The sequence below is a fragment of the Larimichthys crocea genome, chromosome XXI (genome assembly GCF_000972845.2).
Source record: "Larimichthys crocea isolate SSNF chromosome XXI, L_crocea_2.0, whole genome shotgun sequence".
Classification (NCBI taxonomy): domain Eukaryota; kingdom Metazoa; phylum Chordata; class Actinopteri; family Sciaenidae; genus Larimichthys; species Larimichthys crocea.
This window is the reverse complement of record NC_040031.1, coordinates 20,524,147-20,540,157: the sequence shown is the minus strand read 5'-3', so window position 1 is coordinate 20,540,157 and position 16,011 is coordinate 20,524,147. Positions and strand designations below refer to the sequence as shown.

General features: G+C 41.2%; 1 protein-coding gene across 9 annotated transcripts in view; it reads left to right on the top strand.

The window, feature by feature from the left end:
• magi2b (membrane associated guanylate kinase, WW and PDZ domain containing 2b) overlaps nt 1-16,011 on the top strand; it is a 79,978-nt gene that overhangs the window by 43,375 nt on the left and 20,592 nt on the right. For 7 of the 9 annotated variants that reach the window (XM_019273641.2, XM_019273640.2, XM_027272880.1 and 4 more), the window contains exons 4-10: nt 90-314; nt 1,550-1,781; nt 2,275-2,354; nt 10,556-10,613; nt 12,227-12,253; nt 12,752-12,873; nt 13,780-13,962. In XM_019273641.2, coding sequence (XP_019129186.1) covers nt 90-314; nt 1,550-1,781; nt 2,275-2,354; nt 10,556-10,613; nt 12,227-12,253; nt 12,752-12,873; nt 13,780-13,962 — 927 coding nt within the window. The remainder of the gene's footprint in view (nt 1-89; nt 315-1,549; nt 1,782-2,274; nt 2,355-10,555; nt 10,614-12,226; nt 12,254-12,751; nt 12,874-13,779; nt 13,963-16,011) is intronic. The other 2 variants (XM_019273642.2, XM_019273647.2) reach the window with 1 other exon arrangement.

Genomic DNA, 16,011 nt, shown 5'->3' with positions numbered 1-16,011 from the left:
CACTTTTTGCTAGGCGGTGTGTTATATCACCTGAAATCCTTCTCTAGTCATACATGTTGCCTTTAACTCAAATGCCTCTCTGCCCTCAGATAACTTCTACGGTACACCGAAACCTCCAGCGGAGCCGTCCCCCGCAGCACCTCCTCTGAATGTAAGTGAGGCCCTGCTGCCCGGAGCCCGGCCAAGCGCCCAGGGCAAGAGGAAGAGGAACCAGTCGGTCAGCAACATGGAGCAGCGTGCCAGTCTGGAGCCACCTGAGGAGGAGGAAGAGGAGAGCCCGGTTGTCAATGGCAACGGGGTGGTCATCACACCAGGTACTGCAGGACGAGACAGAAAAAACATCCATTTCCTGTTTTGACGTTTTTATACCTCATTTTCCATCTGCTTGTGACAGAAATTAGATCCAAACACGGTCCGTTTCACAAGTTCCGTAACCATAATGAAATTTTATAACATCATATTTAGGTGAGGAAGAAACCTGGTTTGAAGGCCTGCACTGTCACCTGGGTTATTTAACGCCGTCTCACTGGTATGATTGAGTAAAAACTGGAGTAACGAGCCAGTTGTCATGGCAATTGTTACCTTTCTTTTTTATTGTCTCTTTCCTCCTTCCTTACCTTAGTCTAGCCTTGTGTCTGCAGTTTATACAGTCGAGCATCAATGCAGATGGCAACAAATCTAATAACAAACTGTACCCTGACCGGTCATTAACAGACTCTGCTTGTATGAGTGTGAACTACGCAGGTTCTCAATAACCTTATATAACACAATGCACAAGGGCACCTTAGCGTCTCCACCATTAACACTGTCCAGAGTCTCATTTTGGCTTCAGTTCCCGTCTCTCTGTCCTCTCATTTCTCTGTCTCTCCTGCTGTCTTTGCTCTCCCGCCACTGGCCTTTGTCCTTGTTTCTATTAATACTCCAACTCTCCTCCCCTTCTCTCTTCCTCTGCCATCCTCTTCCTTCTGACCTCTCTTGGTTTTGTCTTCGTCCCTGTGGTCCTGTCCCTTCTGCCCTCTCATCTTCCTTCTCCTTTTCCCATCTCTCTGTCCGTGATTTTTTTTACTTTTATGCTCTTAACGTCACGTTTATTCTATCAACAATCTGTATAATTTTATGCTGATACCACAAGGGCATCAAGAATGACGAGTCTTTATAGTCACAAGTTTGCCTGCCTGATTTTAAACCGTGTCCGGACAAATGACTTCATCAGTACACCTATAAAAGAATGAACTGAAGCTCTAGTGAAGGTTTGGAGACCATTTATAGTATGTGTGGATAAAGATATGGACCCTTTCCTTGTAGTTCCAACCCCTAAAGTCTCTCTTTCCCTCTTTCTTCATTTCTGACATCCTCATGTTGTTTTCTCCTCATGCTCATTGTCCTCAAAGCCCATCTCTCTCTCTCTGTCTCTCCTGGGGGTTCATAGCTCTGCAGTGGCTTGGCTCTGACTCATCATGCATTGCGTGAATAGTGTGCATTCAGGTCTGCATGTGTGCGCAGAGTGTATGTGAGAATAACTCTGTGTGTGTGTGTGTATACTTCACAGAGTCCAGTGAACATGAGGACAAGAGCACAGATGCCTCTGGGGAGGTTGCTGTGGAAGCCTCCATCCAGGCCCCAGCCTCCTCTGCTGAGGCCCCCACCGAAGGAGAGGAGGCCCCAAAATCTCCCTCTGAATCCCCCGCCAAAGTTCCAGATGTGGATGAGGAAGAGTTGGGTCCTTTACCTGACAACTGGGAGATGGCCTACACCGAGAAGGGGGAGGTCTACTTCATCGAGTAAGAGAAAAAGATCCTGTCGTCAGTGTCTGTAGCTGTTAAATTTAAATATTTATAACGATAATTAAAAACATTTTTCCTTGAAAACAGTGGTAATGGGCCTCATAAAGTGTACCTACATTAAAAAAAAGTGCTTTATGTATGTCTGGGTGTGTAAACTTGTAGCACCGGCCTTTGTGTTGAATAATTGATGAAACTTAATGCTGCTAATCAGACACACACATACACACACACATACACACACAAACTTTTGCCCTCTCCTCTCACCCTTACTAATTAGTGTCTGAGGGCTAATTAACGGATTAATGGCCTTTTAGTTTACCTTAGACATCCCATTGTTTCTCTCTGCCCCTGCACACACACGCACACTCTTAAATACAGGTCATTAGTGTTACTTTGCACTCATCTTTTCCTCTAATCATCTCTGTCAGTCTCTCTCTAACCTCTTTTTGCCCCTTTGCCTTCATCTCTAGTCTCTTTCTTCTCCCTCCAGTCACAACACCAAAACTACATCATGGCTCGATCCTCGGCTCGCAAAGAAAGCGAAGCCACCAGAAGAGTGCAGGGAAGACGGTAAGTCTGAATGATTCATTTTTACTGTGTTGTTGAGTAAGCTTTTGTCTATGAGTGTGTTGTCTGTTCCCAACTCACCAAGTGTTTTCCCTCCTCGACAAAAAGAGCAAAAAAAAATGCTCTCTTGTTGTTTGAGGTGTTTGTTAGTCTGTTGCTGCTCGTCTCACTGCTGTGTGCAGGTTTTGGGACGGGTACTCACGTGTAAAGGAGGATTTAGAAATCCAGAAAGAAGAAACCTGACAAATGAATTCATAATAATTTAAGTCAATATCCTTTTTTATGCTACATGCTACAAACAAATATAAATTGTAGTAATTAATCAAAAATGGAGCAAGAATTAATGAATATCAACAACAAAACCTTGGCTAGATACGAACAACATCCAAAACCTGTCCCTCCTATGAGAAACATCCTGTTCTTCTGATGAAGACAAGCTTCATGTCCAAATATTAGTTGATACATCTTATTAAAAAGCTCTAACTGTAACAGTTTTTTTTCCAGACTTCATCACTCCAGAACAAAACCCTGTTTTGTGTTTAAGGATGCAGCCGACATTTATCTACTTGTCATCAAAAGCACAAAATTCAGCAGTGTTAGTCTAAGATGTTCAGACTTTCCTACCCTGTCTGTAGAGCTAAACCAAAAGCCTGTTTGTCCTCCTACAGATGTATCTCTTTTAAAAATGAGTAACAAATATATAATTTTATTTTTAAAACAGCCGGGTGTTGGCGTTTTTAGCAAACATTATTCAAACAGGAGAAAACAGTGCATTTGTTGTGGACAGTATTCAGCTCTGGTGCTGGATGTATTTTTTTTTGGTTCACAAGGTTTTTAGTTGGCGGCAGCAAATCTAGAAATAGAAACAGACAAACAAAAAAAAAGATTAGGGAAACTGTGTTCTGAAAAATCTGCAGAAATTGTCTTTATTTTTTACTTGCCTGTCCATTTTCTCATGGCTCCTCAAACAAGTTTTATCTTGTGGCCCTCTAACAAGGTCCCACTTGCTCTATTAAGTATTTATAGTTTGAAGATGGTGTGTGTGGGACGGACTCGTTATGTGTTTTTAATAGTTTTGCAATCATAAGAGTGGTCTGTGGTATATTAAGCTAAGTCAGGCTTGGATACACAAATGGCTTGTTAGTAAGATCAATTAGTTGTTCGTTTTGGTGTTTTGTGGGGATTTGTTGACATGAAAATACAGTATAGAGTGTCACCAGTCTGTTTGTTTTAAACCAGTTTGAATCAGTAGAAGCAGAGATATGTGACAAAAAAATCAAAACTGACCACAAATGATGTTTCAGAGGCTAAAAATTTACTACAATACTCCAGTCCAGTGGTGGTGTTAATCGTCTAAATAAATGCTCATCAGACTCACATGCAGATTTTTAACAAATAGAGATCAGACTGTGTTAATGTCATCTCCATCCTGTTGTGCATGCATGTGCTTGCATGCAGTGTGTTGTTGAGCGAATGTGTTATTTTAGAACGTGACAAGATGCTTGAAATTCTTTAAGAGTCTGCACATTTTGATTCTGGATCACAGCTGAGAACTGTAAAATAATCTGCAGAGAGCTGTTGGGGTTGGTGATCAGATATATAACAATGAGGCGATCTTACATTCCCGCTGCTGTCACAGCCTTTGCTCAGCGAATTAGGTTGTGATGTGATTCACCAGAGCGAGATCTGAATCAATACCTTCTCTACCTCTCCTCTGTTCTCCATCGCTTCAATTTTCTCCCTCTTCCATTCTCCCCTAGGCGCTCCTTCACCTCATGTCTCCCTCTCTCTCCCCTTTCAATCTCCCTCTCTTCAATTTTCCCCCTCTCTCTGTCTCTCTTTCTTTCCCTCTCCCACCTTGGTTCTCTGTCGTTCCCTCTCTTCCTCTGCCCAGTAAAGGGCCAAACTGTGACAGGAATCCTAATAACACTGCTCAGCTCTGCACAAACTCTCTCTACACACACACGCGCGCACACACACACACACACACACACACACTGCTGTTGTCAATTCACAAACCCTTTTCATAAACATGGCCGATGTACTTCAGCTTCGACTTGGCAGGGCAAAGATCGGTTTTCACCACCGCCAGTGATGCACAGATGCCAAGTTTCTGTCGACTGCGGCGCTCTGTGATCACTTAATTTTTTGTTTTAATTAATCCAACGACTCGCGGTTGTTTTTGCTTCTGTCTGTGATCACTTCTGTGTTTAGAGCTTTTAAAGCAATACTGGAGTATAGAGCTGACCTCATCATGACCTCATCACCTCATGATCAAATCAAAAATGGAAAAAATTACAACCTCTCATCGTTACAAAGCACAAGGGTCTTGGCCTTGGTGTTCATCAGTTGCTGATAAACACATAAATATTGCATGAATAACAATTAACAGCATTTTTTAAATTCATGCCCTGACATATTGAGGGAACTATAACTATTGTTGAGTTCCAAGTTTGGTTTTAATTCATTTTTGTACTATTATTACAATAACTTTTAAACAAAACTTATAAGTTCCAGTTTCACCTCTGCTCTCTATAAAAAGTAATTTACTTTAATTATCCAGTTAACGTTTTGAATCTACATATTAGACCCTCTTTTGTCTGACGAAAGTGACATATGTCAAACACCTGTATCATGCACTGACAGTATAAGAAATGGGCGGCATATACGGGTCATCCCTCATAGGTTTCTGAAGAGCTACCGCCATGTTGCCAGTACTGCCTCTTCCCCCTCTCAGCTCAACTAAAATTGTCAGAGACGTAATTCATCAGCGGACCTGAGGCGAGCAGAATAACGCCTGGGTGCTCAAACACGCCATCTATAACGGCACCCACTTGTCAGTCAAAGCAGCCATGCTGTTAATTCTGCCAAAACTTTACACCTTAATATAATTTGAACAGGTGAGTTAAACAGAAGTTCACCATCAGTACAGTTGTCATGAATGCGGAAATTAGCTATAGAGAGCAAAACTGTTTTTTGTACCAGGCTGTAAACATGTTTATTTCTGCCGTGAAGTTGGACATTTGAACATGGGGGCATATGGAGATTTATCCTGTAGCCAGCCTCAAGTGGCCGTTCAAGGAACTGCAGTTTTTGGCATTTCCACATTGGCTTTAAGAGAAAAAGGAAGTACCTACATGAGCCAGGTTTGTGACATGGGAAAAAATATCCTACTCTGGAAAGTTGATTTTTTTTTTCTTCCGGGAAGCAGTGGTTAAAGTAAGTTAATGGTTTAGTGATTGTGACTGGTGAAGGGTTTTAAATCAAAGGTCGAACATTTGTGAAGTTCGTAGATCACACATCACATCCTGTCGCAGAACCTTCAATTGATGCCTTTCAGAAACTGCTTTAGTTTCTTTTTTTTTAGTACAAACATCTCAACAGCCAATAGATGACAGCACAATATAATCAAACATGCTGTTTATTACTTAAGCAGCTTATGCAGCAACTATTACTGGTTGTCTTTTAATGATCACCTCGGTGTTCTTTATCTTTTTGTTATGTGCTGTACTGACAGTTTTCTGATGTTGCTGTGCACCGAGTGACGATTTAAAGGCAATTTTCCTTTCTGGCCCACATTAACGGCTGTGTAGTTTTTGAATGATGAAATATGCAGGGAAGCAAGGATGTCAGGTTCTACAAGAGAGCGAATACACAATAAATGTGGAGAGGAAGGTGGTGCTGTTTTTAACTGCCCATCTGCTTGAAGGATTTCCCAAAGTCTCACAGCCTCGGGCAGGAAGGAGAGAGACGTTCAAGACACACTTTCATCAGAGGTGTTATTGCATCTTCGCTCGCATTGCCTTTCCTTTGCTTCCTTCTCATGTATGTGTGGTCTTTTTGCTCCACTTTCCTCTAGGATTTCTCATCCTCATTCACTATTCCTTTTAACCTCACTCCCATGCTGTGTTTTGGGTGAATTTAAGGAGAAGCTTGTTTTTGTTGATGTGTTCGCACAAATGTGTAACTTTTGTATACATTGTGTTGTTTCTATATGCGGAGACTGACTCCCAGAGTTCAAAGGCTCGTCACCACAGATCTGGTTGGTTGCAGTCTTTTTGTCAGGCAAGTCTATTGTTACATAACACAAGTCCATATCTACTGTCTGGCTCAGAAGAAGCAAGAACAGAGCGGGACAAGCTTCAAATCAAATGGCAAGTGTTGGTTTCAATCCTGACTTTGATACACACTCAGTGCTCAGTGCTGTTGATGAAAATATGCTGTTCATGCTCATTTAGAGGCCAATGTCACAATGTCGAAATCCTGTCTGTAACCAACGGGAAAAGATGAACAGAGAACAGAGAATTAGGAAATGACACAGACGAAGCAATGATGATGATGAGCAGAGGTCTGCCAATGTTTCTTCTTGAAAAGGGCAAGAGAAGTTTGCATATGAGGAGAGTGGAAGCACACGCACCCACCATCAGGCAGTGATGGACGGGTGCTAAGATGTTACCACTGAGTTACATCACCGATGTAATATCTGGATGATTTCTCAGCCTCTTATTCCCATGTTACCTTTCTTTATTTCTCTTTGTTTTTGTCTTTCTTTACTTTCTGTCTCTGCTTTCTATATGATGCAGGCGTATAATATAAACTAGAACTAATTAATTTATTTGTCATTTGAATGAAAATTCATTGGAATTTGAATTTTGATCATTAGGTCCAAATCTTAATTTTGGTTTATGTACTTTGTACCTTGTTTACGTACTTTGTATTGGAGCAAATGTTAGTATACTACACAAACCTAAACCCAAGCAGCAACCTCTGTGGCTGTTAAGTGAAACCAATATGGAAGTGCCAAAAAATAAAATAAAACGCAGTTCCTCAAACAGCTACTTGAGGCTGTCTACAAAACAAGTCAATCTCCATAAGCCCCAATATTAAAATGTTGGTTCTGGGCTCTATAACTCTATAACTCACCTGTTCAAATTATATTATGGCTTGTTTGAGCACCCAGGCGTCAGGTCCACCAATGATCCACATCTTTGCAGATTTTTTAGATTAGCCAGTAGGTGAAAGAGGCAGGGCTGCCAACATGGCCACCACACTCTGAGCTTCAGAACAGCTCTTCAGAAACTTATAGGTGATACGACGTCCATTCTTTATACTGTCAGTGGCTAAACCAAGATGATATTTTAGCCATGTTATTGTGAGCATGATAGCATGTAGTACAGCCTCTGCTGTCATGGCTGTGGTCTCTTAGTCTTCTTATGTGAGTATTTGCTGTTTTTCGATGATGCATCCGACGATCTCAGAGAGGGAGAAAATCCTAATGAAATTAAATAATCATAGCCATGAGTTATTGTATTTTTTATCAAAACTTGGAGTTGTTTTTGGTTTGAGTTTGTCGAGTTCATGGTTAATATTTTTTAATATTTTTCTGAGTCAGATGAGTTCATTGTATGTGTTCTTGGCTCCCTGTTGGTCAGAGAGAGGGAAGATGAGTCATCTAATGCAGAGGAATCACAATTAGACTTCATGTCAAGAGAGGCACCAGTACAGATACACATAAACAAGCACCCAAACACACAAGCAAGCCCACCCAGTGCTCATACACAGACACATGATGTGGTGTTTGATTTAGTGTCAGGTTTTTCACTTATTCAAACATGCAAACACAGTTCAGCTGTCTAACACACACACACTGTAAAGGTAGACTCATATGAATGCATAAAAACACACACACACTCTCTCTCTCTCTCTCTCTCTCTCTCTCTCTCTCTCTCTCTCTCTCTCTCTCTCTCTCTGTATTTCAGTATTTCAGTGGCAGGAAATAGAGACAAGACAGAGCCCTCAGCTCAGGCGAGGGAAAGAAAAAAAAGACTTCCACTGGTGGTTTCCATGGAAACTGTCTCCCTTTCTCTTTAGGGGGAGGGCTGTGGATGAGTTAGGCCGACATTTAAGGTGGCTCATGGACAGGGTGAGAGGAAATTTAAGGTGGTTTGAGGTGTGAATCCATCTGACTTTACCGCCTCGAGGATGAGACGGGTTGTCTGAGGTAATGTGCAGCGCAGTTCAGGCGGTTTGAGCAAACAGAAAAGCAGAGCGATGATAGGAGTGGCATGTTCCCCTTTTCACCTTGGGACTGCACAGTCAGCATGCTCAGCACATTCAGACACACATGCACATTCAAACACACACACATTCAATAACGGATTATTGATATCAAGATCGCAAATCCGTTCATAATTACATTACAGCGTGAGGAGATGATGCCACAGTATCAGTGTCACACAGACCAAATTAATGTAAAAATAATAGAGCTGGGAATTTCACTGTGTGTGTGTGTGTGTGTGTGTGTGTGTGTGTGTGTGTGTGTGTGCCAAGTGCCAATCCCTCTGGCTGTGAAATTAAGCCATTGCTTAAGTGCCAAAAACTGCAGTTCCTCAAACGGCCACTGGAGGCTGGCTACAGAACAGGTCAATCTCCTTAAGCCCCCATGTTAAAATGCCAAACTTACTGCAGAAACAAACATGTTTACAGACCGGTACAAAACACAGTTTTGGTCTCTATTCCCCCGTTCATGACAACTGTACTGAGGGTGAATATTTTCACTCATCATAGAACTAATCCATTCAACTCCATGTGGGTAGCAGTTACAAGTGATTTGTTTGAGCAACCAGGCGTTATTCAGCCCGTCTCCACTGATGATCCACATCGTTGCCTACTTTTAGATTAGCCAGGAGGTGGAACAGGCAGGACTGTTGACATGTTATTCAATTAATTAAATACACCAATAGATCTTACTCCAAGCATCTGCATTATGTCTGGTTAAAAAACTTCAGACAACATATATGCCAATATCATTGACAGTAGAAAGAGTGGACGTCGTGTCCCCCACAGTTTCTCAAGAGCCGTTGTGAAGCTCAGAGTGTGCTGCCGTCAAACTGTTAGGGATAAAATGCAGAAGAAGCCTTTCTTTAACAATACTTGTTTACAACTGGGACACAAACTAATTAAAGTATGGAATAATTAAGATATAGCGTATACACATCCTACTGGAAAGTCCTGTTGGTTGTGTTTGTGCCCAGACATGATTGGTTATTGATCTGTGCACGCTTAAAAACAGAGGCACCACACCCAAACTTTCTTAAACTCGCTTCCCCGAGCAACACCACTACCGCACACCTTTCAGTACAAATCACAACACTTCATTACGCACACCCCATCCCTACATTGTCTCACTTTTTTATTTATTGAATTACCATGGTTGTCAGTTCTTGTGTGTCTTTCTGTATGTGTGTGTTTTTGTTTTAGAAATAAGCTCAGGGTCAAACCAGGTCCCCAATTCTTTGTGCACTTATCTTCTACTTTCGTAGATTCATTGTCCTGTTGAAACACCCACCTATGTTGTGAATTTAATACAAGATATAAGAATTAATATAAAAGAGGAAGATAAACCTTTGAAAAACTGTTGAATGCTAATCAGAAGGATGCCTGTGCCTGTCTGAAGCAGCTGGTGATGATGGATTTTAACTGAGGCTTGTAGTGCGAGGTCAATCCCCTTTTGTGTTTCATATGCGTCAGTGAAAGCTAACGACACCCAAAACATCCTGAATTTTGCACACACTGGCAGAGGGAGCTCATTATACTGCACTGTGCTGTATATTGTGAATGTTGAAGAAGTGAAATAGTATAGGTCATAGAGTACAGGGATTTTAGCAGCATCGTGACCTAGTTTTATAACGATGGGAGAGAGAGCTACATCAGAAAACAGATGGATGAAGTGAGGAGGGAAACAACAACCAGAGCAGAGAGAGAGAAGACAATTAATACAACAGCCATGGAAACCATCCAAGGCGAAAATGAGTGGGTGGGTGAAACAAAAAAAGAAAGACAAACATGAAGTAATATGGTGAAGGTATTTGGTCTTGAAAGATATGTGCACATGACAAAGGGAAGACAATGAAAGAAAGAGTAGGTGGGACGGGATGTGTCAGACGATTTAAATGTTCTTTTCTTCCCGCCGAGTTTCGTATTGATGTCTTGTGTTGTGATTCGTGTCTCCATGAAGAAGCCACCGCTGCAGATCGAAATGTTGTCTGTCTATTAAAGGAGCACTTTGGCAGCGTCTAGCTGTGCGCCCTGAGATTCATGTTGTCTCCCCTCAGTGGTTCATTTTAGTGTCTGCATTCCTTCTCCTGCTCTCAGCATAAACTGATTTCATTTCCCTCCTCTTTTTTTCCCCTCCTTCCTCTCAGAGCTGCCTTATGGCTGGGAGAAGATAGATGACCCCATCTACGGCAGCTACTATGTAGAGTAAGTCTCCCTGTTGACTTGGTTAACTCAGCTGCTCTGTGATAAAAACAGAAAATGTATTTCTATAGTTTACAACGCCTCGTTATGAATTATAAATGACAGGATTCTCATTCCTTTTTTATGTCTTGCTGTTCTTTTCACTGAATTTTTACAGTAACATGCCCGTCTATATGAACTATCTAATGGATGCTGCTGATAAAATGTTTGCATTACAAACATATACTGTATCTTTGTGATGTGTAATTTGAAAGTACATTCAATTGTATTGTACAAACCTGATACCAACAAAAGCCGGGACGCTGTGTTAAACAAATAAAAACAGAATGCAATGATTTGCATATCCTTTTTGACCTACATTCAACTGAGTACAGTACAAAGACTAGATGTAGGCCCTTTTAACAGCAGCCATTTTGACATGAAATAGTAGTGTAAACACAGGTGGTACCAATGATACTAATCAGGTCAAACAGGGTCAGGGTGCTGCCGCCGTGCATGTTGGTTCACTGGAAAGTCTCTGCTGCAATAAATGAAACAGAAACTTAACTAACCTGACTAAAACAGGACAAGAAGGACAAAGGAACACAGGGATTAAATACACAAGACAGACAACTAGATACCTGTCCCTCACTTAAACTAATAAGGGTCAGATGCAACCAATCAGAGTGGAACAGGATCAAAAGTGATGTAAAAAAGCAACAAAGGCAGGAAGTAAAGACGCACATGGCATTAGGAGAGGGGAGGTTAACAAAATAAAACAGGAAACACAAAACAACAAACTCAAAACTATGACAGATCTGATAAACTATAATGTTTTCTGTTGTAAATGCACAGTCATTATGAATTTGATGCTTGCCTCACTGTCCAAAAAAGCTGAGACAGGGCCAACAAAAGACTGTGAGACTTGTGAAATGATCCAAAAAACCCACCTGTTTGGATCAATGCACAGGTTAACTGGGGGTAACAGATGATAGTACCTTGACTGGGTATGAAAATGCAACCTTGAAAGGCTCAGTCATTCACAAGCAAGGACAGGGCGAGGTTCTTCACTTTGTGGACAGTTTAAGAACGTTTCTCTGCACACATTTACAAGAAATTTGGGAATTTCACCCTCCTTAATCCTAAATATCATCACAAGATTGAGAGAATCCAGACAAATCTTTGCACATTTCCATGGCCTTCAGCCCCTCATCAGTTCGTCATTGGATCTACAAATGCCAGTTAAGACTCTACCGTGCAAGATGAAAGACAAATATAAACAATAACCAGAAACACCGGCAACTTCTCCAGGACAGCGCTCGTGTTCTCTGGGCTAAATTCGTGTTTTACACAGCATCCCAACTTTTTTGGAATCGGGGTTGTAGTCCAACCAAACTTTAATTGTAGGTGAAAGGTAAAGAACAGTTCACGAGAGGACAGTTTTAAGATATTGTCACTTAATTTCTTATTTCTATTGTGTAATTGTGTTGTTACTTTGAGAATAACCCTTTACAAGTAAGACATAGGAAATATCCTAGAATTTGATGTATTGCTGTATTGTAAACTATCTTGTATGAAGTAGTTAGACATCTCACTTCTGGTTTCACTACATTAATACATTAAATGCATTTTTTCAGATTGAGGCAGCATAGACTCCATAACAGGTCAGAGCAACTGTCCCTGCTTTACTCTATCAGCTCATCAACATGTTAGCAAACACCTGCCTAACATCACTTATACATCTGGTGGAAACATTAACTGTTGAATGCTAAATCAATGAGCCTTCATAACTCTTCACTAGAACTTTACTTGAGGTCACTGCAAGTTGTGTTGACCAGGTAGCTTATACAATCTGTTACCCACCATCACATGTAGTAGTAGTAGGTTAGAGCTAAAGGGACTCATACTAACATAACAGTATGCATCAGCAAACCAATACAATGAGCTGTAGAGCTGATGATTCTCAGTGGGAACGGGAGGACTGACAGAGGACTCATTTGACTCAATGTCAGTGCTCAGTGGAGTTTAAATGTGTCAATCTTAAGTACATTTAGCTGAAAATACTTTTTCACTACTGCTTTGTGGTATTGCTATTTATTTTTTTGCTTAAGGCTTATAATTATCCATTTTCCATTATTTGTAATGATGCATTGTATCTTCAGTCACATCAATCGAAGGACTCAGTTTGAGAACCCGGTCCTGGAAGCCAAGAGACGCCTGGAGCAGCAGAGGCAGATGCAGAGCCAGGGACTCTCCGCTCTACCACTGCCCACTATATACAGAGGTACACATGGAATAATAATACAGTATGTGCACGTCCTTGCTGACTCACAAAGTTGCACAAATATAAAATTCCAAGCCTACAATGGCACATTTCCTTGGACTATATAGATTTTTCAACATTTTTTTATATTCAACATTCTGATTCATCTCATAGAGATGCGCATTCTTATGAGTCTGTGGTTCCCCCAGGTCCTTGAAAACCTTGTCATTGCCTTGATATACAAACATCCTAGAATACAATTTTTTTTAATGCCTTAGATGCCTTGATAAATAAACAGACATGGATCAGTAAAAGTGCTTGAATATATATTTTATTTTATTTGTGTGGTAGAAATTGAAGGTCTTTTGATATTTTTTTATTTGAGTGTGTGTACTTTTATTTGACTGTCTGCTTGTGTCTCTCTTCACACTTTTCTGCTCTCAGTTTTTTCTCAATTTTTCAGTGTTGTAACTGTAATTAACTTCAAACTATGCTTGAGCTGTTGGGTCCTTGAATTTGAAGGAACTGGGCCTGAAAAAGTCCTTGAATTTGATGTTAAAGGAGGTGTGGTAACACAGTATTTGACGGGGCAGATGCCCGAGGTCACAGTTTCCAGGGTCAAATGGAGACTGTCGGCAGTGTGGGCGACAGAGAACATGCTCACCCCGAGGCCTCTAGCAGGCCAAACCAGGCACGCGTATGACAGTGGTAGACCAGTACATAATGTACTGCTTCATCGAGTGAAAACTGCTTCAATGACTCAGCTTAGCAGCAATTAAGACAAATGATATAAAGTAGTTTCATTCAGCACTGAAAAGATCACATCAAACCTTCATTTCAAGTAAAATGTGACCAAACTAAATGTACAAGGTTTTGAAATATCAAGGGTATCTCAAATATCATACTTCAAACCTCCTCTCCCTGCAGAGAAGCCATTGTTTACGAGGGACCCAACTCAGCTGAAGGGCACCTTCCTGTCGACAGCTCTGCAGAAGAGCAACATGGGATTCGGCTTCACGATTATAGGAGGCGACGAGCCCGATGAGTTCCTGCAAGTGAAGAGTGTAATACCAGACGGACCCGCCGCTCAGGACGGAAAGATGGACACAGGTAATTATGTGTACCAGTGCACGATTTTGACAACTGGATGAGAAATAAATTGAGGTTTAAACAAACTGCAAGCTGTCGCTGCTGTCAGTGCCCTAATACCATAAAACTGTGTTTATAGAAGTGCAGCCTTGTTATTCTGACACTTCAATATAACTTAATTTCCCGCCAAAGCAGATCAAGTACAAAGACCTTTCACTGGCAGAATTTCAATTTCATTCAAGCTGGTTTTTACCTGACTGTTGGCTAATTTCAAAGTGTTGGCATCCAGTAAATTCGGTGCTGTGGTGTAATTTCGGCATGAGAAGTTTGACTTGTGTCCTTGCCAACATATGTCAAAATATGTCTGAGCATAAGCAGATGAAGTGTTTTAGATGGCTTTAGCTGTTAAAGGTAATTCACGTAGACCTCCATAATCACATCTGCACACTGACTTATATTTGTATCTTTGATATTTTGTCTCCAGTCATCCAAATTCTATCAAAAGACAAATCAGTATTTCTTCATAAGAAGTTATTACCTCGATACTTAATCTTACTTCTCTAGCGCTAATTTTGAGGATCACTGTTCTATCAAGGAGAGATCGAGACTAAATATCAAATATATTTTGAGATGTCAAATGTCTGAACCAATTGCCAGCTGTAGTCCACGATTGTTTGTGCAGCCTCAGCTTCAAAAAATGAATGAATGATTAATGGTTTTTGGCACTTCACCAGAGACACGTAGAGAGAAGAGATGACATGCAGTGAATGGCTTGGTCTTCACCCTTTATACACGGTACTGACCGAATGACCTTCGCAGCCTCAGCTTAAAATTTTGCGGGACTGACAAAGAAAGCAGTTATAAAACATTGTTCCAACAAAGACTGCTTCTCCTACCAAGGCATAGACACCTATGGGAAGACTTTTAAAGAATAGGTCTCTGTTTATTAAAACTCAGAGGTTTGTGCGATAGGCCTGCATCAGGAGCCTCCTTTTTCCTCCTTGTGGTCTATCCTTTGATCTTTCAACAATGCAACTCAAGCACGGGTGATGAAATTCTTCCAAGCTGAAAAATAAATAAATAACATCAATGATTTAAACAAAATTACTACATTAAATACTCCAAGAACTGCTGAACCACATCTTAAACATGAACAACTTTCCACATCCCACAAAAATATCAATTCATCTTAAAAGAGGACATCATTGGCCCTTGGTGGCATATTTAGGGTGCCCTATATTTGTGCCTGTAGCACTGTGTGTCCCAGACAAGGACTTCAGTTTCCTCTCAGCACACTCGCTGTCCTCTGTCAGTGCACGACAACGTTCTGCTTTTAATCGGGATGAGAGTAACTGGTTTGATTAGCTATAACTGACACCAGCCCACACAACACCTACTTCATTAGGAGATCTGTTTTTACAGCAGAACTGCAGGTACAATAGCACTACACTGGCACCAGTTACATAGATATACCAGTACCATGAAATTGTCCCACACTGTACAGAGACCCTGCTGTGTGGATGTTTAAGATCTCTGCAACAAAAAGTTTTTTTGTTTGACTTTGTCACGACCTCGCTCTAAGGCCATGACAAAAACGAGGTAGACGCAGTCTGAAGGGCGAAAATAAAAGTGATTTATTGTTTACAAAATCAAACCACATTGTAATGTGTAGTGAGAGCAAGATGTTGGACGAATGAAAACCAGAGAGCAAAGAACCCGAAAGGTGTGGATTATACAGCAGAAATCACCATGCCCAGGTGTTTCCAGCTAAGGTCCAAATCAGGTACCTGCTGCTCTAAAGAATCAACAAAAAGCTAAACAAAAGGTAACCGTCACACCTTGAACTGACACCAAATCCAGAGCTGTTTATTTACTCAGAGTACCTCACAAGGTCGATTCTCGAGGTCTGATGTTAGTAAGTCATAGAGAGCCTCAGAGAGGGAGCTCCTGTATGGGGCTCTGCTCTGAACCTGCGAGCTGGCTCCATGCCTGGCACGGCCGGTGCCTAAAATGCTCATTTAGAGCTCATTTTGTAGCCGGGAATCCTCCTTCCTGCTCTCAGCTCTTGCT